Genomic DNA, 27,227 nt, shown 5'->3' with positions numbered 1-27,227 from the left:
GAGTTTATGGGAGTTTCTAAAAACTCTCATCAACTTGAATTTCGAAAAAAATGACAAATCAAAATTTATTAAAAAAAACTTTTTTTATTTTAAAAAAAATGGGTGAATAGGATCGAGCTGAAAATTTGAATCGAATTCAAATCAAATTCCATCGAATTAGATTCGAGTTTTTTCACCAATTTTTTTTTAAAGTTTTTTTAAAAACAATGTTTTCAAAAGTCCACCAAATGACTCCAAATTGATTGTAGGAGGCCCCCATAGGCTAAAACACCAATTTGTGAGGTTTTAGATGGTGAATAGTAGAATTTGAATTATTAGTACATGATAAATTTCAAAATTCGAATTTCAAATTTATTTTAAATTTGAATCGAATTTGGATTATTCCCTAGTCGAATTACAGTAATTTAGGGCCAGATTTATCAAGGGCGAAATTGAAAACTTTAAGAAAAAAAACGAATTTCAAGCTATTTTTGTGTACTTCGACTAGGGAATAGTCAAAATTTGATTCGAATTTAAAAAAAATTGAAAATTGAAATATCGAAATTTATCATGTAATGTCTCTTTAAAAATTTGACTTCGACCATTCACCATCTAAAACCTGCCAAATTGCTGTTTTAGCCTATGGGAGACCTCCTAGAACCACTTTGGAATCAATTGGTGGACTTTTTCAAATTTTTTTTTAAATACTTCGAATCAAATTCGATCTTACTTCGATTCATAGTTAAATTGGGTTGAAAAAAGACAAAGTCCATCAAGTTCAACCCCTCCAAATGAAAACCCAGCATCCATACACACACCCCTCCCTACTTTTAATTAAAATTCTATATACCCATACCTATACTAACTATAGAGTTTAGTATCACAATAGCCTTTGATATTATGTCTGTCCAAAAAATCATCCAAGCCATTCTTAAAGGCATTAACTGAATCAGCATCACAACATCACCCGGCAGTGCATTCCACAACCTCACTGTCCTGACTGTGAAGAACCCCCTACGTTGCTTCAAATGAAAGTTCTTTTCTTCTAGTCTAAAGGGGTGGCCTCTTCGAACAATCGAATAAAGCCTCTTCACCCACAAAAAAAAAACCATTGATTTTTTAAATAAATTTCGGTTAGTCTTTTTTATTCGAATTTCGAAGTTATGGGAGTTCAAAAAAACTCCCATTTCTTCTAAATTCGACCCTGGATAAATCTGCCTTGATAAATTTCAATTTAAAAATTCTAATTTTCAATTCGACCCTTAGACATGCAAAATGAGCCTGTGAATGTGTTTTTTAATGCCAGCTCTACATTTATTTATATATATATATATATATATATATATATATATATATATATATATATATATATATATATATATATATATATATATATATATATATATATATATATATATATATATATATATATATATATATAGCAGTAGATGCTCCAGTGTAAATAAACTGCTTGTTGATGCAGTTCTTACAACTGATAGCTTTTAACCTGAATTGCAATGAGCCATTTGGCCATTTGGCCTGTAAGCATAAGGCAGAAGTAAGACAAAACAGTCCTTAGTCACTTCTTATTTCCATATGTTATTATAGGGTGAAAGTTATCGATCGTGCTTTTAATTCTAGGTTGGCATAGTTCAGTATGGAGAAAATGTAACTCATGAATTTAACCTGAATACTTATGATTCAACGGCCAAAGTGCTACAGGCATCAATGGGAATTATGCAAAGAGGGGGATCTCAGACAATGACAGCTCTTGGTATTGACACAGCAAGGTATCTACTTCATTATGTTTTATTCATATGTATAAGGCAGGGGTTTGCACCCACATTATGAAAGGAAAGGTTAAGTAAGAAAGGTCTATATAAATATACCAGTAAACCCTCAAAGTAATGCTGCTCTCTATCAAAGGAAACACCTTCTATTCTTTCCTTCTATTGTGTACACATGGGCTTCTGTATCAGACTTCCTTCTTTCAGCTTAAACCTCCAGGGTAAGGGTTTGAGCATGCTCAGTTTGCTCTCTCCCTCCCTCCTCCCCTCCCTGCTGTAAGACAGGAAGTGATGTCACACCAATCTAATATGGCAGCTGCTATCTTAAACAAACAGAGAGAGCTTCTAGAGCATCTAGAGCTTCTTTACTCAGGTATGGTAAAGCATTCTACAAAATATATAGATATATATATATATAGCATTCACTATTGTGGCTAATCTATTGGCAATAAACTGCCTTGGTTGGTTTCCTTCTCTTTTAACATTTCCATACACAATTCATATAGTTATTGTATTTCTAATTATGAATGCAAATAATCAACAATTTAGTTTAGTACTTTGAACACAGAGGAAATTAAAATGTATTATTAGTTATTTTATAATTTACACTGTAACTTTAGTATATAACATAATGGCCCTGAGGCTTCTAAAAAGCTTGGTAACCAATAACATCATTTGTTACTGAACGGCTCATGTGACTTCATAGAAAGGAAGCATTCACTGAAGCAAGGGGCGCAAGAAAAGGAGTGAAAAAGCTTATGGTGGTTGTAACAGATGGGGAGTCACATGACAATTACAGACTCAACAACGTTATCAAGGAGTGTGAGAAAGATGACATTCAAAGATTTTCGATTGCAGTGAGTATCCTGTGACTTTCCCCATCAATGTTTTGTTTGTCAGTAAAAGAGCTCCATGCATAATAACTTACACTTACAAATATGAGGGGTTATTTATCAAAATACGAATCATTATTTTCTGAAATATACTCCAACCAAATACGCACTGGTTGTTTCCCCTTATTTATCAATACATTTTCCCGGAAAAATCAATGAAAAACTTCAAATTATACAAATTTTTCAGATTTTTTCGCCCAAAACCTCAGTTTTTTTTGGATTTATGCCCGAAACCATGAAATCTTTGGATTATTGCACAAAACTCAGCACAATCACTGGAAGTAGGTTAGGTACCTTATTTGTTCTGCAAAGTAAATCTCTGTTCTGTTCAGTTCTGTGTTGAAATAATTCTTGAGATATATGAAGTCAGTGACCTATCTACATAGATACTGAGTAAAAGTACTGTAGTATAGCACAATGAAGAATTTCCGTTAGTTGGATCTAACTGGTTATATTTTCCTTAGATTCTTGGAAGCTACAACAGAGGAAATTTAAGTACAGAAACCCTTGTAGAAGAGATACGATCCATTGCCAGTGAACCTAAGGAGAAACATTTCTTTAATGTCTCGGATGAGCTGGCTCTTTCAAATATTGTCGGATCTCTGGGAGAAAGGATATTCGCCCTTGAAGGTATTCTATTATATTCACACAATTTATACCCTTAGGGGAGATTTATCAAGGGTCAAATTGAAACTTCAAATTTTAAAATTCGAATTTCAAGTTTATTTTAGTGTAATTTGATTAGGGAATAGTCCCAATTTGATTCGAGTTTAAAAATAATTCGAATTTAAAAATTTATCATATACTATTCCTTTAAGAATTCAAATTAGACTATTCATCATCTAAAACCAGCTGAATTTGGTGTTTTAGCCTATGGGGGCCCTCCTACAATCACATTTTTTTTTTTTTTAAATTTTGGTGAAAAAACTCTAATCAAATTCGATTCAAATTCGATTCAAATTTGATCCAAGTTTGCAGGTCGATCCTATTCACCCGAATTTAAAAAATTAAACATTTTTAATAGATTTTGATTGGTCATTTTTTTTCGAATTTCGAGTTTATGGTAGTTTATGGGAGTTTTTATAAACTCCCATAAACCTTAAATTTAATCCTTGATATATATACCCTTTGTTATTCCTATAAATTACTTATCTGCCTGAACATTTAGGGTAAGGGCACATGGGCAGATTCAGGGAGATTAGTCGCCCCCGGTGACAAATCTCCTCTTCTTCGGGGTGACTAATCTCCCTGAATCTGCCCATGTGCCCTTACCCTTATAAAAGAATGTATTAACATCAAGGGGCCGATTCACTAACTTCGAGTGAAGGATTAGAAGTAAAAATTTCGAAGAATTTCGAAGTTTTTTTTGGGCTACATCGACCATCGAATGGGCTACTTCGACCTTCAACTACTAATCGAAGGATTCGAAGTAAAAATCGTTCGACTATTCGACCATTCGATAGTCTAAGTACTTTCTCTTTAAAAAAAACTTCGACCCCCTAGTTCAGCATCTAAAAGCTACCGAAGTCAATGTTAGCCTATGGGGAAGGTCCCCATAGGCTTGACTAACTTATTTTGATCGAAGGATATTCGATTCGATTCGAAGGATTTAATTGTTCGATCGAAGGAATAATCCTTTGATCGTTCGATCGTACTATCTGTGCTAAATCCTTCGACTTCTAATTTTAGTTCCTAGTCGAATATCGAGGGTTAATTAACCCTCGATATTCGACCCATAGTGAATCGGCCCCCAAGTGTTTTTCTGCTAAGACAGTTGTTCAGATTGTTCTGCAAGTTGATGAATGGATGTTTCCCTAAAGTAAAACCATGTATGTAAAGGGATAACCAATGGGATATTTTTAGAACATAGATAAGCAAATCTCATAATAAAGACTGATAATGGATTCAAATTTAGCATTTCCTCTCTGTTATTGGCTTTCAATTTAATTCAGTTTTTACTGTCAGCCTTAAAGTGTCCACCTTAAAAGTTGAAAGAGGGGAAACGCACCCTATTTTTTGAAGCCATGGTCATGTAAAAAAATGTCCTCATCTTTTATTTAAACAATAAGAATTACAAAGTGCTGCAGAATTCCTGTGCTCCTCGACTTTCTAAATATGTCAGGAAAAAGAGTCAGGAACTACTTAGTGACTTGTAGTGGTCACATACTTTAATGAATGCAGGCAGCGCTTCTTTCAGCATCCTACTAGGATATTGAGGGAGTTTTGATGCAGCTGTCAGTTTTAATGAATCTTGTTTTCGTATAAACATTTTGTTAAAAGTTCAAATGAAAAAGGGGTTAGGGGGTTAGGGGTGTAACATACTCAGTGCCCACACTGAAGAGAGACCATTTAAAACTTTCATCATTTATGGTTTCCTTGCTTTGCTGAGCCCTAAGTCGTTTTCATCACTTATACTGTTCTATAATGAGAAGCGGTGACCCACAAATAAACATTTTTTCACTGTCTGCAGTTTCCTTAAATAATACCGCAGACATTAATGTCAGTGGCCATGTAAGAACACAGTACAGTGGGCAAAGGCATCATCATCACAGGTATCAAGGCATCATTTTCCCATAATTATAGCTTTTTGGGTAAGTGGAATGTTGCACACACTGCAGTTCCAGCTTGTGTATCAAAATGAATACAAATACAAAATCAATAGGATTTTTTGCAGGGTTATTTGACCAGTATAATCTCCTATTTATATCTCTCTCTAATTATATTGACACCCCAGTCTAGTGGCTTTCCTGCAGTACAGTTTATGTATTTGTTTCAATGGCTGGCACCTTAGTCATTCCTGTGAAATCTACTTCTATGATTTTCTCTTGTGCACTGTCTCAGCTCAGGAAAAAATTGGCAATGACATTTTGTGGTGTCTTTTATCATTTGTAAGGGTCAGGGCACACGCTCATATTCGGGGATATTATTGGTCCGGCGACAAATCTCCTCTTCTTTGGGGTGACTAATTTCCCAGAACTGCCTCCCGCCGGCTAGAATGTAAATTGCCGGCGGGATGGCACTCGGAGCGCTTAGTTTTCCAAAGTTTCCTCGTGGGATGAATTGCTTGTAAACTTTTTAGGGTCAGGGCACACTTTTTAGGATTCAGGGAGATTAGTCGCCTGGCAACAAATCTCCTATTCTTCAGGGCGACTAATCTCCCCGAACTGCCTCCCGCCGGCTAGAATGTAAATCACAGGTGGGAGGCAGTTTGGGGAGATTAGTCGTCCCGAAGAAGAGGAGATTTGTCGCTGGGCGATTTATCTCCCACAATCTGAGCGTGTACCCTGACCCTAAAAAGTTTACAGAAAAATACAATTCAGCCAGCACTCACCAGGAACTCAAATCTCCCATTTAGTAGTTAGGTGCACGTCATTCGGTGTCTACTCCAACCGACTTTGAATATCCAAACACACTGTAGCAGACAGCACCAACAGGAATATCTGTTTAAAAAGCCTTTATTTTGCTTTTCTTAGGCTTAATGATCAGGACAGTTACAACGTTTCAAGCCAAAAAAGCCTAAAAAGTTTACAAGCAATTCATCCCACAGCAAGCACTGTCAGATAAAGTAGCTTCCACCCACTTTGCATTTATATCGGTACACAAGGTATTAAACACCTGCCCCTGTGTTTCACACCCCTTTTTGTTTTCTGATAATAATGTTTTGTATAACAAAGTTGACAGTCGCTAGAATAGACATGTGACCATGTTTTACACTTATAGAGACAAGCTATAAATGAGGTCTTTAGATGTACAGTATATAGAGAGATAAGTGGAGCCTTGTGAAAGGCATGTACCGGTGTAGGTGCAAAGTGTAACTGCAATTACTAACATTCAAACAGATGATTTCACTTCCGTCTCCATTTCTAAAAATAAAAGTGGTTATCAACCCTAAAAATATATACTGATGCAGCAATTCACCCTCTGGCACATTTGGTGATGTTGCAATTCAGCATCTCACTCAGATCTGTATCTGTATTTCCTCTCTGATCTAAAAATACAACTGCAATATCTTCATCAGCATTTTCTATCCTCTCTTTCATATCAGTCATCCTTTTGCTTTAAAATACTTTTGATAGGATGTCTAACTTTTGCATGTTAATTGTTCCGAAAATGTTTTCATACAAGAAGGTTCTTTTTAAACTAACCAGCAGTTCTTGCCTATCATCCCTTCATGGGTTATTCTTCATCTTTTCATGTTTCCCTGATTACAGACCACTTGGGTACACCGTTATGGTTATGTTGAAGGTATTGGATATGGTTAAGGGTCAAAAGATACTTTTTTAGAAAAAAATTGCTCTTTACACTCAATTCATTTCTACATTCATTTTGAACATTTTTCTGAGGATTTTGTAGAGAATTCATTTCTTCAACTTTTTTTGTAACTTAAGGGTAAGGCCACACTGGGCATTTTAGGGAGATTTGGTCACCTGGCGACTAATCGCCTTGTTTTGCAGCGACCAATCTCCCCAAACGCCTTCCCTGACTCTGCGCCGGCTAAAATGAAAAATGCCAGCGCTAATCACATGCAGCAGTTCGTTTTCCGAAGTCACCCGAAGTTGCCTCACGAAGAAACTTTGGGCGACTTTGGAAAACGAATCGTCGCGTGTGATTAGCACCGGCGTTTTTTTCATTTTAGCCGGCGCAGAGTCAGGGAAGGTGTTTGGGGAGATTGGTCACCACAAAAAGGAGGCGATTAGTCGCCAGGTGACCAAATCTCCCCAAAACGCCCAGTGTGGCCTTACCCTAAATTAATATTAGGTAAAGAGTTTTTTTTTACAGCAGGCAAATACAGTGACATGCTTTGCAGAATATTATCAATAACACATAATTTCAACAATGATTAAAACAAAGTAAACAAGCAATTGAGAGGGTAGTAACTAAACAATTAAAGAGAAATAGAAAGAAGTTGCATGAAGGAGGTGATACATTTTGCTTAGTCCTGAGATTGCCCTTCAAGTCGTGTGCAATATTTAAGTGGGGGTTTATCAGTGCAGACCAGGATCTCAATCATTGGAGATTAAAGTTCCCAAGCAGATCATACTTCTACAAAATGGGCTGTTATTGATTTGTAGGGCAGCAATACCTGATTCAGAAGCTTTGTTGCTGTTCACCTGTCTCCTTGTGACTTCTAAAGATGTGGAACATATCGATTTTCATCTATTTATCTTTTGATAATCTTTCCCTGATAGCAGCTAATGTCAGTACCTTGCTGGTATTTCGATACATTGGAGGTATATAGCTATACAGCGCTGCTTTTGGCAGGACCTAAGCGTTTTATTTCTGTAGTTATTTTTGCACATTTCTAGACAGTGGAATTCATGGCTTAGAAATGGGTTTAGTCTGTGTTTTGTTATTTGTTTATGTGAACACAAGGGTTTTTCATCAATATGACAGTGTGACTGTCCTGCCTTTTGTCTCAGACTTCCCTGTGTTCCTAACTGCTATATCATTGAAAGGGGTCATTTTATATGAAATAAACTCAACAAGAGTACATTTTATTTTTAGCTTGGCCATTTGTTGCCCTCCATGATATCTGACACAGTTTTCTTCCCTAACAACATGGTTGAAACATTGATAAGTCTACCTTAGTATGTCTTTCTTGAAGACATAGGGGCAAATTCACTATGCGCCGAAGCGCCTAACACTAGCGTCAATTCGCTAGCGTTGGCCATTTTCGTTACTTCACAAATTCACTAACAGACGCTAGCGTAACTTCACTAGCATAACTTCTCACCCTCACGCCTGGCGAATTAGCGCAACGGACGTAACTACGCAAATTCACTAACGCGCGCATTGTTCTGAACGCTACCTTTTACGCTAGACTTCCTTCGCCACCTCAGACCAGGCAAAGCGCAATAGAGTAGATAGGGATTTCTTCAAAAAAAGTTCAAATTTTTTCTAAGTCCCAAAAAATGCTAGTGTTTTTTCTATTTTATGGGTGATAGGCTGAAAAAGATCGAAAAAATTTTTGGGGCTCCCCTCCTTCCCCCCTACATTTCCTAACTCATGGCAACTTAACTATACAGTGGACACATGTGTAGGGCAAAATAAAAATTTTATTTGCTGTTTTGAAGGTTTCCCAGGCTTGTGTAGTGATGCTACATATTCCTCCATTGAAATTTGAATTTGGAGCCGTATGCAAATTAACCATCGTTAGCGTAACTTCGCTTTGCTTAGCGAATCAACACTAGCGCAACTTCGCAACCTTACACTACCCTTGAGTTAAACTTCGGATTTTAGTGAATTTGCGAAGCGCTGGCGAAACTACGCCTGGCGAAGTGCGGCGAAGTTACGCCTGGCGCAACTACGAATCTTAGTGAATTTGCCCCATACTCGCTTGGGTCACTAATACATTCTATTAGTGTAAATGGAAACAATATAAACCATTATTCTCTTTGATATGTTAGACGGTATGTACATTTTTTTGTATGATATTTTAATTTATATAGCACTACTTGTATGCAGCACCAGACAGCAGAATAATGAATTAAAATAACAGGGGGTCATTACAGCAGCAAATAAAAACTACAATAAACAAAAATAAAAACAAATAAATGGAAAGTACTGTTACAATAAAGATTAAGGGCGATGGCCGACACAGAGATTTGTCACCTGCGATACATCTGCACTAATGCAGGGCGGCAAATCTCCCAAAAATGCCTCTTCATCGGCAGTGGTAAAACCTACACATTGGGAAGTTACCCAAAGTTTCCGCCTAGGTAACTTTGGAAGAATCTAAGTGTTGCTTTGGTTTTACCAACGGCATTGCCGATGGAAAGGTTATTTCGGGAGATTTGTTACCTGCATTAGGACAGATGTATCGCAGGTGACAAATCTTGGTGTCAACAGAAATCCTGAAGTTTTAGGGGGAATTGTAATAAAGCTTGCAACAACAATTCCCACAAGGAAAGGAAAAATTGGTCAGCCAAAGGCATTCATTTTTGCATTGCAAATATCTTTGCAATGCAAAAATGTATGCTTTTGTGTTAAAGAGCTAAGAGGATAGAGATTCCTGCTCTGTAGAGCTCACAATCTAAATAGAATAGAATAAATAGAATATCGATCTTGCCTTTTTTTTGTCAGACTTGAATCCCACGTGTAGCATGATGCAATTATAACGCCCCACATGGTTTTCAGCCATGGACACAATAGTTTCATTGTAATAGCATCATTCCTCTAATACTGAGCAGCAGATAGGAAACATTCCATTCCTGGACAGATTTCTGGAGGAATATGTCATGACATTGCTTAAGGAAATGGATATTGAACACTTGCTCTTTTACCATAATGATGCAGACGCCAAGAATGTTAAACAGTACAGAGGTAACATTCCTGTGATAACTATAATAACTGCTGCTGGAGTATATGGATCACTAAAGCCTTCGTTTTTTATGCATAATGTTTTATTTGACTTGGGTCTCAAGAGGCACTTCATAATTGTTTCTGTGTGAGATTCCTCCAGCTCTAGTGAGGGCCGATTGCCTTCAGGTCAATGGGATCAGAACCAAGGTCCACTTTCAATGTTTGTATAAGAAATCATGATGGTCGTTAAGTTTAAAAGGGTTTGTAATAGCTGTTTGCTTTTTGTGTGGGAAGTCCACAGGCTCCGATCTTGCACTAGAGCTCACGGATATCTAGCCACTGCATATTATATCCTCATCTGGACATATACACATAATTAGGAGTTTTAAGATAAATTAAAGGATGTTGGTGACATTTAGGGGCCGATTCACTAAATTCGAGTGAAGGATTCGAAGTAAAAAAACTTCGAATTTCGAAGTATTTTTTGGGCTACTTCGACCATCGAATGGGCTACTTCGACCTTCGACTACGACTTCAAATCGAAGGATTCGAAGCAAAAATCGTTCGACTATTCGACCATTCGATAGTCGAAGTACTGTCTCTTTAAAAAAAACTTTGACCCCCTAGTTCAGCAGATAAAAGCTACCGAAGTCAATGTTAGCCTATGGGGAAGGTCCCCATAGGCTTGCCTAAGTTTTTTTGATCAAAGGATATTCCTTCGATCGTTGGATTTAAATCCTTCGAATCGTTCGATTCGAAGGATTTAATCGTTCGCTCGAAGGAATTATCCTTCGATCGTACGATCGCAGAATTTGAGCTAAATCCTTCAACTTCGATATTCGAAGTCGAAGGATTTCAATTCCTAGTCGAATATCGACACATAGTGAATCAGCCCCCAAGTGATGGGTGAATTTATTCGCCAGACTCAAATTTGCTGCAAATTTGCACGATTCCCGCCGGCGAATAAATTTGCAAAACGGCCACGAAAATTCCCTGCGAAAATTCGCCAGTATGAAAAAAAAAATGTCACCGGCATCCAAAAAACAGACAGCGGCGTCAAAAACCGAGACGCCGCGTAGTTTCATAAGCTTTTAGCCATTTTGCGAATTTTGCAGGAAATTCACAAATTTTTCAGCGAAGCAGCGCAAATTCGCCCATCACTAGTGACATTAACATTTCGGGGAATTGGTGTACTGCTTATGTACATCTGAATTGAAATAATTGTGCACATTTAGGGGGTTATTTATCTAAATCTGAATTTTTCAGATTATTTTATTAAAAAAAAGTTTGACCAAACTAGAATCCACTATTTGACCTTATTTATTATAAGAAAAAAAAAACTTGATTTAAGCGGATCTGGGAAAAACTCAATAAAATCGAATGAAAATCCGAATTGTGCGATTTTTTTCAGTTTTTTCCCCCGAATCACTCCAATTTTCCTGGCAAGCCCACATTTTTTCAGGTTTTTGCATGATTTTTGAACTAATTCCAGAGTAGACCACAGAAACTTCCAAGTGGCATAGGCACCTCTCCTATTGACTTATATACAACATCGGCAGGTCAAGATGGCGGATTTTCAGATTCAGACTTTTTGCAGTCTCGGAGTATAATAAATATCGAAAAATTTGAAGGTTTTTTTCCCACTTAAAATTCTGATTTTATAGTAAAAAAAACTTGATTTTTTTGAGTTTTTAGCATTCGGATTAATAAATAACCCCCTTACAGTTAGTTCTGTAATGTACTCTATGTTCCATTTTACACTGGACTGGAATGTAATTTTCTTTACACGTGATGTACCCAGATTTACTTCTTGATGCAGTCTTATTTACGATGTTGCTTTTTGTCACACTGGATATTTTAAAATGACAATAAATATAATTGTAAAAAGAAGAAGAAATGAATGTGAACTTGCCATTAGTAATAAAGTCCTGTCATCATATACAGAGTGTCCATCATCTCCAGATACATTGCAGGTATTTTCCAAGCCTGGAAAATGTTTCCTGCTGCATCTGGTGCTGTTACTCATTACCAAAATGGGATAGATTCTTCTTAACATGCTCGCCATGCACCAGAAAAGCTAAGAATAGAGTAGATAATATTGCTATCAGCGTTTGATTAGATGGTTTCAACAACTTAATGAAGCGTAAGTACCAGAAGTAATAACCAATTTGTGCCTATGTACAGATGCAGCATAAGGTTCTACCACTGCAATGTGAAAATAATGTTGAGGGGTCTAAACAGTGTTTGGTTTTTTTGTAAAGGACAGTGACATTTTTGAAGAGGCTGAACAAGTTCAAACTGTTTAGGGGTCTAAATAGTTAATCTTATTAAAATACAGTGCATTTTTAAAGGGGCAGTCCAATTCAAAACACATTGTCTGATTTTTACTGGTTTTTAGCATGCATTGTGTGATATCATAGCTTCACCCCCAATATCACCAGGGTGCCCTGCCATATTCCTACCCCTCGACATTATATTCGTACCCACATCATCAGCCTGCTCACCAACATCATCTGCCAGCTACCTTTGTCTGGCTTTCAGTGCCAGGAAAGGGGGCAACCGTAGTTAGAAAACTGAAGTTGATTCACCTACATGCCTTCCCCACCCACCCCCATGAATACAGAGCTGCTAAAAGCAAGAAACACTGTATTCAGGGGGCACACACAGGTCTCTTCATTCCATCACGCCAAATGAGCTCAGTTAGGCTGCCAATAATTTAAAATATTGAAGGAATTATTTTTATCAATTAAATAAACAATTGCTGTTGTAGTGAATAATGCTGCTTTGCCTTCTAAGCATTACTTTTGGTATGGGTAATATTCACAGTATTACATGGTAATCTGTGGTGTGAAGGAGGAAATCCAAATGATTTCTTTGGATTAAATCTTCTAATATTGTGCATCTACCGTATTTACATATAAGTATTTGCTTCATTCTCTCTTCCCACATTTGCTAGGAATAGTAAATGGCTAGCTAATGTATGTAACAGCAGTGGGAGTTGTTTATTTTTAGAGCTACAAGGCATTTCCCTGGGACACGCTATAAACCAAAGATTATGGGAAATTTATGTTTATGATGGTATCAAAAACTCTCAGAAAAGCAAGGAAACATTCTGCTTTGAGTACAAGATGAAAGCACCACAACATGCAGTAAATATTTATGTAAGTCTGAAGCCAGTTATTGGGATACAGTAATGAGGAAATCCCTAAAATACACATATGAAATGCTGTGTTCCAGTTACCTTTGCAACAATGTTTGGGCACTTGTCTAGAAATATATATGGAGATTCAGGCTTTGATTAATACAACCTCCAGCCTTTCATCTTATCTAGCATTTAATACAGGGCCAATTAAATGAATGGCCAAAAAGGGGCATTTGTCCAGGGTCCACCAGGCTTTTGCATAAAGGATCTCCTTTAGTCATCAGCAAGAGATAAACAAAAATATTTGGGATAAATATTCTTGCAAGAAAAGGATCTTTCGGAATTAACCTTCACTTTGTTTTTCTCTTGTGCTGCCTTATGTAGAAGTTGTTTTTAAGGTTCTCTTAGTTTCCTTTGCCACAATTGCTACATATCTGCCTTCCTTATTATGTTCACATTCACCTTGTTGAGGGTAGATCTGCCAGAAATGACCTGGGAAAGTTGCATGGACACACCATTGCAATCTTTGCTCTGGACTCACTGGTATAAAAGTGGCTTTGATTTAATATACAAAAAAGCATGATATATTACAACAATGAAAAATATCTAGAGTGCAGCGCCTTTCATTTACATGTCCTTTCACTCTTGTCATGCTTTTTGCAACTTATACTGTACTTGTGACTTCAGACAAGTATTTAGATAGAGGTGAGGAAGAAGAAGAATCATGATTAGAAACAGGTCAAACTCAGGACTGGAAAAACAATCACTAGGGAGGACATTAGGATCTTACATGGACTACTGCTTTTGACCAACCCAACTACTGTGTATCTATATATTTCCAAAAAATACTCACAATAGATACTTATCGTGTGTTTTGTAGCTACAAATGAAGATCAGGCATCATCCTTTCAAATGGAAATGTCACAGACTGGATTGAGTGCTCATTACTCAAAGGTAAGATTCTATTATTGTTTCTACTATATTTCTGGTCTGGAAATGTTTTTACCAAATATTTATGAAAGCTAGAAATTATTTACTGGTATTGTGCCAACACATTCACAGAGATTGCACATCATTCTCTGCTCAAGTGAAGTCTACAACCTAAAGTCCAGGGATAGTATATTAACACCTTGCAAATAGTGCCCAAGCTGGACTTGAACTCAGGACCCCAGTGCTACCCACTGAGTCACCATTCTCATTCGTTACCAACGTCTGATAAAGCCTTTTGTTAGTATTTCTCTTTCAATCACATTTCTCTTGATTAGACGTTATAGTACATTAGAATATCGTATTTCATATGCTTAATATTAGGGGGGTTATTTATTAAAAGTCAGATTTGTTTTTCTGGTCAGACTTTTAAAGGGGAAAGCCACCATTTTTTTCTTAGAAACAAAACTTAAATGTTTCAAGATTCGTTAAACCCCGATGGTGTCAGAAGTCCAAATTAATAAGTACTCCAACGCAGACCTGCCAAGTTCATGTAGAAGTAAATGGGAGATGTCCCGTTGAAATTTTGACGATATCCTGATCTGCTCTGGGTTTCATTCAATAATCCAAAGATTTCGTGGTTTCGGGTGTCAAATCTGAAAAAGTAGCAGGTTTTGGATGTCAAATCCGAAAAAGTACGATTTGGATTTTCCCAAATCATACAAGAACTTTTCGGGAAAATGTATTGATAAATTGGGGGTAAAGTCTGTGCGAATTTGTTTGGAGTTGTTTTCAGAAAAAAGTGAGAACATTTTGGATTTTGATAAATAACCCCCTTTGTGCTGCCATTTTCTCTGTATATTTAACGAGAACAGTCTGTTTTTACTAAGAACACAGCTCACAACAATAGTGTGCAGTACATAAACAGTACATGAAGATACGTCAAAACAGCTTTCTGCCATTTCGATCCTTATCCCAACATGGCTGCGAGATAGTACTGATAACTAGAATATTTTCCTGTATCCTAGGATTGGGCAATGCTTGGTGCTGTTGGAGCATATGACTGGAATGGAACCGTGGTAATGGTGAATTCTGATGCCATTTTAACACCCAATAACCATACATTTCGAACAAAGGCAGATGAGAAGAATGAACCTCTAGCAGCTTACCTTGGTAAGTGTAAGTCTACTCAGATGTTATGTGAACCATACAATGGACTTCTTTACTTTGGAAGCCTCACTCACATATAGACACCATATTTACTAGTCTAGGGGGCTAACTCTTCATAGGGGCATTATCTACTGATGGCAAAGAGATCATTACAGTTCCCTCAACAAGCACTTTCCAGTCTGTGGTCAAAGGTTTAGAGCTCTTCTGACAAGACCTATTTCCATATCTTCTGAGTATGGTGGGTGCTCCTTTTTCTCAGATTTCCATTCAGTTTCTGTGTCTATGTATTCCCAATTCTCCAGAGAGGTGCCAGTGCCAAATAATCTCCATTTAGTTTATCTCATACTCAGGCACATTCATTCCTCTGCTATTTCTGTAGGTTTACTGGAAGCTATTCCCAGAAATCTTTCTGCTGTGTTTCCTTTTCATTGGGAGTCTACAGACATTATACCAGAATCTCTGCCTAGATGGAACAACACTGTAAACATCAACTAGAAAATATTGGGGGTTTCCAACATTTTGGTGAATGTATTTAGTCGAAACCCCCTGCCATACCCCTGAAAACAGTTCTATAATTCATATTGTTCAACAAGGGAGGTGTGTACAAGAAGGCAGTGAATTGGCAGTTCTGTGTCTCTCTGGCTTTTATACAGAAATATAAAGAAAGTAAGCAAAATATTTATTTGAAACCGTGAAATGTTTGTCAGATTAAATAATTGCTGCGCTCATCCAGGGAAGACAGTATATACACACTACGTAAATCAAGTAAAAATAACATAGGCAAGATCCTGTGCTTAACCAACTAATCAGAAGTGAAGACAGCCAGACATCATGAGGTGGCCCAGGTGCAAAATTCACAGGGTTTGGTCACACGATTAAAGAGTAAAGGAAAATGGCAATTTGCGTCCAACTGGACAATTCCTGAAGACTTTCATGATTCGAAATAAACTGCTGTTAAACTATAAAGTAGATCTGGTTTTGTTACTAGATTCTCCAGATTGTTCCACAATAAATCCTCCCCTGGGTATATACTCAAGACACAATTACTGCTGTTTTGTTTTACAAGTTATAATTCCCAGGAAACTTGTCAGGTCAAATCAGATATTTAAACCCATTTCCTCTTGCACGACAGATCAACTTCAAGAGGAAACCAACCAGGGCAAATGTCATGTATTAGATGCAGAATTCTCTGTTAGAAATAAGTTATAGCAATGCAGCCGGCACATTCATACAGAGTATTATGTACTATATATATATGGAAATGCCCAGGACTTTATACTTCCATTCATTTGCATTCGTCAGGTTTAGAGTATGCGCATGTATGTTTGCGTGTGTATTTATGTATGTGTCTGCGTGTGGGGGATTTGTAAATTTTCTTGTTAGTAAGTGTTGTATTAAACTGAGACTATTAAGTGCATTTTCGAAGTATACGGGCCCCTTTGTGGTGCACATGGATTTTATTTGTTGGAGGTCTGGACATCCTATTATGTCTTTACAATAACATTGGTTCTTTCAGGAGGTTATGAGGGACATTTCCTAGAGGCCTCTCATATAAAAATAGAAAGAAATGTGACGTACTAAAGTATACATATGCGCTATGTATAGTGGATCGTAATGGATGAATTTGTTTCGCTATGCCGAAAAATTCACAAATTTCAGGCGAAATTTGTAAAATAGTGAAAAATCTGCGAATGGCACATTTTTGACACCCGTGTAAATTTTGGGCAAAATGGGCATCCGCATAGTGTTGACGCGCGACAGTTTTTATGTGCGCAACTATTCTTATGTGCGTCCAAATTTTTTTTGACGCTTCGAATTATCGCCGGTGGCGAAACGCAGAAATTCAATACAAAAAATACAGTTGAGTATCTCAGTGGATCATCTCTGGAGCATCTCCTTAAAGGAGAACTAAACCCCCGTTAATCAAAAATCTCCTTCCATCCATTGGCCCCCCTCACTGCTTTCTCCCTCCTTAGTAACTCAGTGGAAAAAGTGTCCCTGTCATGTACCTTGGCATATACATGCAGAGTAGCACAGCGGAGCTCTCCAGCGCCATATTCGGTATCTTTGGATTCTCTTCTTTTCCTTCGGCAATCTTCTGAGCTTTCTGCGCATCCACAGTAGGCACGAATACCAGAGTGATCCCAACTACACAGGTGCGAAAAAGCTCTGTGTCGGCGCTCACTTCCACAAGGAACCAGAAGTTATAGAAAATGGCGCCGGAGAGCTCAGTTGCGCTACTCTGCATGAATATGCCAAGGTACATGACAGGGTCACTTTTTCCACTTAGTTACTAAGGAGGGAGAAAGCAGTGAGGGGGGCCATGTGAGGGGATGGGGATTTTTGATTAATGGGGGGTTTAGTTCTCCTTTAAAGTAACAAATCAGTGCAAAAATAAAAACTGTGTAATTAGATAGGCACTGCAAAATAAAAAAAAATGTTTCTAATAGAGTCAGTAAGGCAAAAATGTAATGTATTAAGGCTGGAGTGACTGGATGTCTAACATAATAGCCAGAACACTACTTCCTGCTTTTCAGCTCTCTAACTCTGAGTTAGTCAGTGACTTGAAGGGGGCCACATGGGATATAACTGTTAAGTGAGTTTGCAATTGATCCTCAGATCAATTCAGTTTAGATTCAAAAGATTCAGCTCAGATTCAAAAGCAACAAATATGACCCATGTGCCCCCGCCCCTCAAGTCTCTGATTGGTTACTGCCTGGTAAACCAAGAGAGCTGCAAAGCAGGAAGTAGAGTTCTGGCTATTATGTTAGACATCCAGTCACTCCAGCCTTTATACATTACATTTGTGGCTAACTAACTATATTAGAAACATTTTTTATTTTACACAGCCTATTTATGTACCCAGTTTTTATTTTTACACTGAACAATTCCTTTAATCTAAACACAGATAGTCCTTTTTCTCTGAGGTCCAAAATCCCAAGATGCACTTGCTCCACATAATATTCTTAGGATTCAGAGGCTGGATGCACTTTATCTGGGCTTTTTATAATACTAGGGGTGTTATTTTTCAGTCATATGGGGACACCTTAACCTAGATGGTACCTATCTTCAAATAGGTTTCACATTCTTTCTCTTAACTAGGGAGCTCACATGTCATTATGCCATATACAGTAAATATAATATTTCATATAGTGTGAACTAAACAATTACAATAAAAACTGTATGGCACCATAAAACCAACATATTCAGGCAATTGAGACATATATTTGACTCTTTATTAGGTTACACCCTGAGTTCTGCATCGGTACACGGAGGAGAGGTCTACATTGCAGGCCAACCCCGATATAATCATACTGGCCAAGTGATTATTTTTAAACTAAATGGACAGGAAATTGAGATACTTCAGACACTGAAAGGAGAACAGGTGAGCGCTTACCATTAAATGTTCCAAGTGTTCTAAATGTTCCCTGTGCGCCATTCATATTGTATTGGGGATATTTCATAGTGACTCATGAGAACAAACATGAGATAATCCTGGAATGCTTTTAGTTAATGATGTCACGTATTTTGGTTGTGCTTACCACGGTTTATTCCCTTAATGTCAAATCAGATCTTTTACCCATTATTTCACAGGTCAAAGTCATAATTTTTTGCAGCTTAACATTTGGGCATTGTAATGAAGTTGACTCATAGCCCTGGTTCTTGGGTGGGATTGATATTAATTCCTGTTTTGTTATGTCACTTAAACATGCTGGAAAAAACAACTATTGGTGATTCTTATGATCTTTCTGTTATACCCAGAGTTGCAGACCCCTAGGCAATGGCCAGAGATAGATGTTAATGAGATGTAAGACCCTAAGGCTACACTTTTCAAAGGCCTCCCCTTCTGGGCTACTCCCACTACCACAAGCTTAGAAATATACAACAATTGTTATTTGTATTTTCTTTTCTTTTAAATGTATTTTTTTATCTATGCTGATGGGCCTGGGTCTGGTTGGGACGGGTAACGTCATAGACACACACTGAACCCGACGCGTCTTAAAGAACTCAGGTGTACATGCCTTGCCTTATCTGACAGTCTAATCTTCTCTGTGCACCCATCCCAATTGGACCCAGGCTCAGTAGCACACAACATTTTTTTTTAAAATTTAAATAAAAGAAAAGAAAAATAATAATTTAAAAAGCTTCTGTAGATAGGCCCCTAGACTATAGCCAATGGTAGCCTATTCATCCACCCCTAGTAATGGCAGTTATGACTGTCCTTTTTTCCTGCCTTAGACAACTGGGATTCATACCTTTTTGTGAGCATATGTTCAAAGAAAGGTAGATAGATAGATAGATAGATGATAGATAGATACAGCGCCGATTCTAATGAAGACGCCGCCTGAGGCGGCTCCTTAAATGCTGCCCCTCCTCTCGCAGAAACACTAGTGCGGAGAGCGCAACTGCGCTCTCTCGCACTAGTAAAGCCGAATTTCCGGTTTCAAAACCGGAAATTCGGCTCTTTAAAGTGACAGGAGCGGCTTTTTGCCGCCCCTGGAAACTTATCTGGCGCTGCCGCCTGAGGCGAGCGCCTCAGCTCGCCTCATTGTCGGAGCGCACCTGGATAGATAGATAGATAGAGAGACAATAGATAGATAGATAGATAGATAGATAGATAGATAGATAGATAGATAGATAGATAGATAGATAGATGATAGATAGATAGATAGATAGATAGATAATAGATAGATGGATAAAAAGATGGATGGATGGATAGTAGATAGATAGATAAGTAGATAGATAGATAGATAGATAGATAGATAGATAGATAGATAGATAGATAGATAGATAGATAGATAGATGTTTAATACAGATTCTATTTTGCAGATTGGGTCATATTTTGGCAGTGTGCTAACAACTGTGGATGTGGATGGAGATTCAGTTAGCGACATTCTTCTAGTTGGAGCTCCAATGTACATGGGAAGTGCCAAACAGGAGCAAGGAAAAGTGTACGTGTATAGAATTCACGAGGTAAGAAAAGAAAACAATAGCTATGTTTCTAACATATATCCTGACGACTGTCCCTTGAGGATTAAAATGCGCTGATGTAGTGGCACAATGTTAATGACATTTTTTAATGTATTTTTCATGCATTATATATCCATAAGTGCTATTTTTTTGGATGCTTATACATAACTATTTAAAGAAAATAATTTTCCAAAACACATCAGTTAATAGTGCTGCTCCAGCAGAATTCTGCACTGAAATCCATTTCCCAAAAGAGCAAACAGATTTTTTTGGTTTGCATTTAATTTTGAAATCTGACATGGGGCTAGACATATTGTCAGTTTCCCAGCTGCCCCCAGCCATGTGACTTGTGCTCTGATAAACTTCAGTCACTCTTTACTGCTGTACTGCAAGTTGCAATGATATCACCCCTCCCATCAGCCTATCAACAGAACAAAGGGAAGGTACCTGAAATAATAAAATAGTGTCTTGTACTTGATCACACTAAGATATAAGTAATCCTTATTGAAGGCAAACAGTCCTATTGAGTATATCTCTTTCAATGTTTATTTTAGCAGACTTATGGTATGGGATCCAAATTACAGAAAGACCCCTTATCCCAAAAAACACCAGGTCATGAATATTCTGGATAACAGGTCCCATACCTATATATTAGAAGTCACCTTGGAGTTCCATGATCTGTATAAAACACTTAAACCTAAGATCTCGTGCCTTTATAAGGTCATGGAGCTTCTCATTTAGATCCTAAGATTTTACAATAAGAGGTACAATATTCTCTCTACACACGCAGTACATTTAACCATGTTTCTCAGTTTTAGTTAATATAGAGGATGCTTATGTGAACTTTTCCCAGTAGCTAAAACTATGTGACCCATACAAAACTAACTGCATGCTTACATTTTCTATTGGCAGAAAGAAATGCAGTATCAGATGAGTTTGGAGCCATTAAACCAGACTTGCTGTTCTCAGCAGAAAGATATCAGCTGCCAGAATGAGAACAAGAACGAGCCATGTGGCTCTCGGTTTGGAACGGCCATAGCAGCTGTAACAGACTTAAATCTGGATGGCTTCAATGATGTCGCTATAGGAGCCCCATTAGAAGGGGATCATCAGGGGGCTGTTTACATTTATCATGGGAATGGAAACTCAATAAAAGGAAACTTTGCCCAGGTATGACTTCTGTAGCTTTATTGAAGAACTTTAAGGACTGATGCTTTTTTGTAGAAGAAGGTGCCCTGGAGACATTATTATTATAATTATTATTATTAATGAATGTTTGGAATTATGCTCACATCTCTCACTGAGTACCTAAATAACTTTTACAATGGCAGCTTTAGCCTATGTTTTAAGCCGGCAGAAGTTTGAGGAGCAAGTGATATGATGTTTAGCTAGTTCCCTCACATTGGGGGTCATTTACTACTGCCCTGCTGCAAGGAGCACTAAGGGAAACAAATAAAATCCCTTTACATCAGACAAATCTGGCACAAGACTCTCTGGGTTTGCTGCCTGCCATAGGGAAGGTGGTAAGAGCAGGACTCCATTGTGGACTGCACCCGGTGTTGCTCCCTACCTTGTTTTGTTGACGGTCGATCACTTTTTACTCCAACCCATACATCAATGTTTCAGGAAAACAACAATTTATTTACCACATTAGGAAAATCAAAATAAAAATAATTTGTTCCTTGAATGAGCAGAACTTAATTGTACTCGTGGAATATCTTCTTTTTTTATAAACAGCGTATCCCATCAGGCGGTGATGGAAAGAAAGTCAGATTTTTCGGACAGTCTATTCATGGTGAAATGGATTTAAATGGAGATGGCCTGACTGATGTCACTATTGGAGGACTTGGGGGAGCTTCTCTTTTTTGGTATGTGTGTGTTTATAGCAATAATTCCAGGGTTCCCACAGCGGGTTGTGTCAAGAATCACACACTAATAAAGTGTTAACACCACAAACTGGAATTGACACAGTCCCAATTTTGAAAATGTTAGCTGCAACTTGCATTCAATTTGGCAACACAGTTGTGTTTGTTATGACCCATCAGGCACATCTGAAGCAGGCACAACTCCCAATACAGCCACAAATATTTTTAAAGGAGAACTAAACCCTAAAAATATATGTGGCTAAAAATTCCATATTTTATACACTGAACTTATTGCACCTGCCTAAAATGTCAGGTTCTCAATAGCAGCAATGATCCAGGACTTTAAACTTGTCACAGGGGGTCACCATCTTGGAAAGTGTCTGTGACAAGTGCTAAGTGGGCTCTGAGCAGCTGTTGAGAAGCTAAGCTTAGGGGTTGTCGCAAATTATCCAGCAGAAAATGAGGTTGGCCTGCAATATAAATCGATGCTACAGGGCTGATTATTAAATTCTGATGCTAATTGCACTGGTTTCTGTGCTGCCATGTAGTAATTATCTGTATTAATTACTAATCAGTCTTATATTGTGACATTTATATTCTATGTGTACTGTATATTGTGAGTGGGTCCCTAAGCTCAGTAAGTGACAGCAGCACAGAGCATGTGCAGTGAATCAGCAGAAAAGAAGATGGGGAGCTACTGGGGCATCTTTGGAGACACAGATCTTTACTGCTAAAGGGCTGTGGTTGCCTTGGGCTGGTACAGAAGCACAAAACATAATGTACAACATTTCTAGCTACTTCTTTAGTTAGGCTTTAGTTCTCCTTGAAAGGGGTTATGTGATGATTTTTATAGTTTACTTTTTAATTGTAAATTACACTGTTTACATTGCAAATAATTCACTCTACCATTTAATATTTTATTTTCCTTTGAGAAGGAGCCATCACTTGTGCTTTGAGATAGCTTTTGTTTCTCCCCTTCTCATTGTACTTCAATATGGTAGACTTACCTGTACCTATGCAAGTGAATCTTGCAGCAGAGGTGTCAGGGAGCTGCCATCTGGTTAGATGCCCATTGTTCTGTTGATATGCTGCTGATGGGAGGGGGTGATGTCATCCAGCTTGCAGTTTAGCAGTAAAGAGTGACATCAGAGCACTGGTCACATGGTTGGGGGCACCTGGGAAATGAACATCATGTCTAGCCCCATGCGAAATTTCAAAATTGAATGCAAAACATCTGTTTGCGCTTTTAAAAAAATGAATTTCAGTGCAGAATTCTGCTGGAGCAGCACTATTAACTGATTTTCCTGCGACAGTATCCATTTAAATGACCCTTAAAGTAAATGACCCCTACTGATTATACCATCCCTTTTACCATCCAGTTTCCTGCTACAAAGCAAATGTGTCTGTTCTATTTCTAGGTCTCGGGACGTTGCTGAAATAACAGTAACCACAGAGTTTACCCCAAACGCAATTAATATCGAAAAGAAGAACTGCGATATCAACAGCAGACCGACAGTCTGCATTGAAGCAAGGTTTTGTTTTAATTTACTGCTCAAGTCTGATGAGAACAAACTAACAAGCTCAAGTAAGTGAAACGGCAAAGCTAAAACTGCACGAAGATGATACTTTACTGTACAGATATCTACACATTAGTATTACTGCTTTCATCCCTACAGATATCAACTATACCATCACCTTGGACTCACCCCGCTACACTTCTCGAGCCTTTTTCATTGACTCTCAGGATAGAAAGTTCCAAGGGGTCATTGGACACACAGCGAATTGTCACAATCATAACTTTTATATGGTGGCAAGTAAATTTTTAAATAATCTTTATCTCTAATATCAGGGCTGATAAAATAATGGACACACAAAATACTGTGAATAACAAAAGCTGATGAATAAACAACCAATGACAATGACCTTGTTGGGTCCACAGTAACATGGTGGGTGATCTGTGTGCATTTCCACCCATTTAACCTATAAAGCCACATTTCAAAAGGGATGGTTCACCTTTAAGTTCACTTTGAGTTTGTTATAGAAAAGCTAATTCTAAGCAACTTTTTAATTGGCCTTCATTACTTTTTTTTATATAGGTTTAAAAGTACAGGTATTGGATCCCTTATCCGGAAACCTATTATCCAGAAAGCTCCGAATTACGGAATGGCCATCTACCATGGACTCCATTATACTGAAATAATCCAAACGATTTCCTTTTTCTCTGTAATAATAAAACAGTAGCTTGTACTTGATCCCAACTAAGATTTAATTAATCCTTATTGGAAGCAAAACCAGCCTATTGGCTTTATTTAATGTTTACATGATTTTCTAGTAGATTTAAAGCATGAAGAACCAAAGTATGGAAAAATCCGTTATCCGGCAAACCCCAGGTCCCGAGCATTCTGGATAATAGGTCCCATACCTGTATTTGCCTTCTTCTTCTGGCTCTTTTCAGCTTTCAAATGGGGGTCACTGATCTGTGAATGCTCTGTAAGGCTACAAAATTATTGCTACTTTTCATTGCTCATCTTTCTATTCAGGCCCATGCCTATTTTATTCCTACATCAATGCATGGCTGCTAGGGTAAATCTAGCAATCATGTTGTTGAAATTGCAATCTGGAGAGCGGCTAAATAAAAAGCTAAATAACTCAAAAACCACAAATATCACTCTCCTCATCATTCTAAAAGTTAATATAAAGGTGAACAACCCCTTTAAGCATGGAAAGCTTTGAGCATCCCCTGCAGGCTGGATTTGTAGTTTTTAAATGAAGCACATAGTGATGCAGATACTGTATAACAATCATTATGTATTGTAGTGTACAGGTACACTTATCCTATCCATTTACCATCTGAGTTCCAGCTCATTTGGACAGTCCACGTGGCAGTCAATGGCCTCTTGCTCTGACTCCAGTTGTAGGCACATTGGTAAACCAAGAAGAAAAATGTTTTAGAGGAGAACTAAAGCTTAACTAAAGAAGTAGATAGAAATGTTGTACATTATGTTTTGTGCTTCTGTACCAGCCCAAGGCAACCACAGCCCTTTAGCAGTAAAGATCTGTGTCTCCAAAGATGCCCCAGTAGCTCCCCATCTTCTTTTCTGCTGATTCACTGCACATGCTCTGTGCTGCTGTCACTTACTGAGCTTAGGGAGCCACTCACAATATACAGTACACATAGAATAGAAATGTCACAATATAAGGCTGATTAGTAATTAATACAGATAATTACTACATGGCAGCACAGAAACCAGAGCAATTAGTGTCAGAATTTAATAATCAGCCCTGTAGCATCAGCTTATATGGCAGATAAACCTAATTTTCTGCTGGATAATTAGTGACGACCCCTAAGCTTAGCTTCTCAACAGCTGCTCAGAGCCCAATGAGCATGTGAGATGGTGACCCCCTGGATCATTGCTGCTACTGAGAAGCTGAAATTTTTGGCAGGTGCAATTCGTTCAGTATATAAAATATGACATTTTTAGCCATATTCATTTTTAGGGTTTAGTTCTCCTATAAAACTATTCTTCATGAGAACCAAATAGTAGCCCTTTGTTGTAGACAAGCCTATGGATAGATATATGCAGGCCCTGATTACTAAATGTGATGGATGGAGCTGCAGCACAGGCCCATTGCAAAAACAGAAGTATTAGTAAAACCTGCAGGTTCCAGACACAGGGTGCCAACGACTGAGCAATACAATTATTATTATGTCAATTATTTTTTTCTCTTAACATGTATGGAGTGTGTGAGTGTGTGTATGGACAGTGTGTCTGTGCCTAAAGAGTGTAGATGTAGATGGAAAAAGGCATCCCAGTCTTCACATACTGTAGCTTAATTTGTTTGGAGTATAGACCCATAAGGCAGAGCTTCAAGCCTGCAATGACCTGGAAATACTATTTCTATTGAGCTATAGGTGAATGATAAACAATAATAACATAAAACATACTGTATATATAAGTTCTTTCTCTCTCCCCTATACAGGAAAAACCTGATTTCTTGAATTCCATTAACGTTTCGGTTGAATTTAATTTTCCTGACCCCGAAAAGGGTCCAATTCTCAGCAGCGAACTTCCAAACTTTTATAACTCATATGTAAGTAAATTTGTTATACCACTAACAATGATAACGTTAAATCTAGAGTGAAACAGAAATCTGAACTAGAGATTGAAGCGAGGGAGAAGGCAGAAGTGGACATGCAAAATAAAGTCAATGGAAGTAAAACCATGAGGCTCAATCTTTGAAAAATAGAATCAGCATGTGAAATCTATGCAGCCTTTTTATTTTTTATACAAGGCAACTCACTATCCCCATAGAACAAAATGTAACCTGCAAGGGAAATCTGGAGGTCTTGAGGTACTCTTGAGACAGAGTCATTGATTTTAATAATTGCTCATTGTATCCCTGCTAATAATACTGAAATAATTTGCAAATAATCAGATGTGACATATCCCAGAGACTGTTCCTGAATGGGAAAATCCAGATTGCCCATGTTCTGGTGAGTGTTATTTCCAAAGGAATTTTAAACACAGCAAAGTGAGATGTATTCCTTCTACAAATCCGAATGCATGTAACCAGGGCCGCCATCAGGGGGGGACAGGGGGGAGAAGTGTCCCGGGCCCAGGCATGAAGGGGGGCCCGGCAGTGCTGCAGTTTTGAAAGAGCCGGCCCCCCTTACGAGCGCCCGAGCAGTGCGGCCATTTCGCAAGTCCCAAATGTGGAAGTGCCGAAAAGCCGAACAGCCGAAGGACCTGAATAGGGATGGGCGAATTTGATCCGTTTCGTTTCGCCAAAAATTTGCCGCCGGCAAAATGATGCAGACGCCCATTAAAGTTTATGGGCGTCAAAAAAATGTTGTTTTTTGACGCGCGTCTTTTTTTTTTTTGGACTCACGCGCCATACAAGTCTATGGGTGTCATTTTTTTCGGCGAATCGAGGTGAGAAAATTCGCCCATCCCTAGACCTGAAGTTCCGAAGTGGCGAAAACACCTGAAGTCACAAAGACAGCCGAAATTGAAGTGCTGAAGTGGCGAAAAGACCCAAAGTCACGAAAACAGCTGAAATTGAAGTCCTGAAGCCATGAGTTCTACTGAACACCAGTTTGTGCTTTTTTTTTTTTCAATCCCCTTGCCACCAATGTATTATTTTAATATTCTATAGGCCCCTGCCACCTATGTTTTTTGGGGCCCCAATG

General features: G+C 38.0%; 1 protein-coding gene across 1 annotated transcript in view; it reads left to right on the top strand.

Moving 5' to 3' along the window:
• itga1.S (integrin subunit alpha 1 S homeolog) overlaps positions 1-27,227 on the top strand; it is an 83,227-nt gene that overhangs the window by 32,387 nt on the left and 23,613 nt on the right. The window contains exons 7-18 of the mRNA XM_041580575.1: positions 1,621-1,769; positions 2,473-2,623; positions 3,124-3,289; positions 13,984-14,057; positions 15,059-15,203; positions 18,443-18,585; positions 20,031-20,174; positions 21,084-21,341; positions 21,909-22,039; positions 23,455-23,621; positions 23,713-23,846; positions 26,018-26,128. Coding sequence (XP_041436509.1) covers positions 1,621-1,769; positions 2,473-2,623; positions 3,124-3,289; positions 13,984-14,057; positions 15,059-15,203; positions 18,443-18,585; positions 20,031-20,174; positions 21,084-21,341; positions 21,909-22,039; positions 23,455-23,621; positions 23,713-23,846; positions 26,018-26,128 — 1,773 coding nt within the window. The remainder of the gene's footprint in view (positions 1-1,620; positions 1,770-2,472; positions 2,624-3,123; positions 3,290-13,983; positions 14,058-15,058; positions 15,204-18,442; positions 18,586-20,030; positions 20,175-21,083; positions 21,342-21,908; positions 22,040-23,454; positions 23,622-23,712; positions 23,847-26,017; positions 26,129-27,227) is intronic.

The sequence above is a fragment of the Xenopus laevis genome, chromosome 1S (assembly GCF_017654675.1).
Source record: "Xenopus laevis strain J_2021 chromosome 1S, Xenopus_laevis_v10.1, whole genome shotgun sequence".
Taxonomy (NCBI): domain Eukaryota; kingdom Metazoa; phylum Chordata; class Amphibia; order Anura; family Pipidae; genus Xenopus; species Xenopus laevis.
Note: the sequence above shows the minus strand (reverse complement) of the source record. Positions and strands in the feature narration are given on the sequence as shown.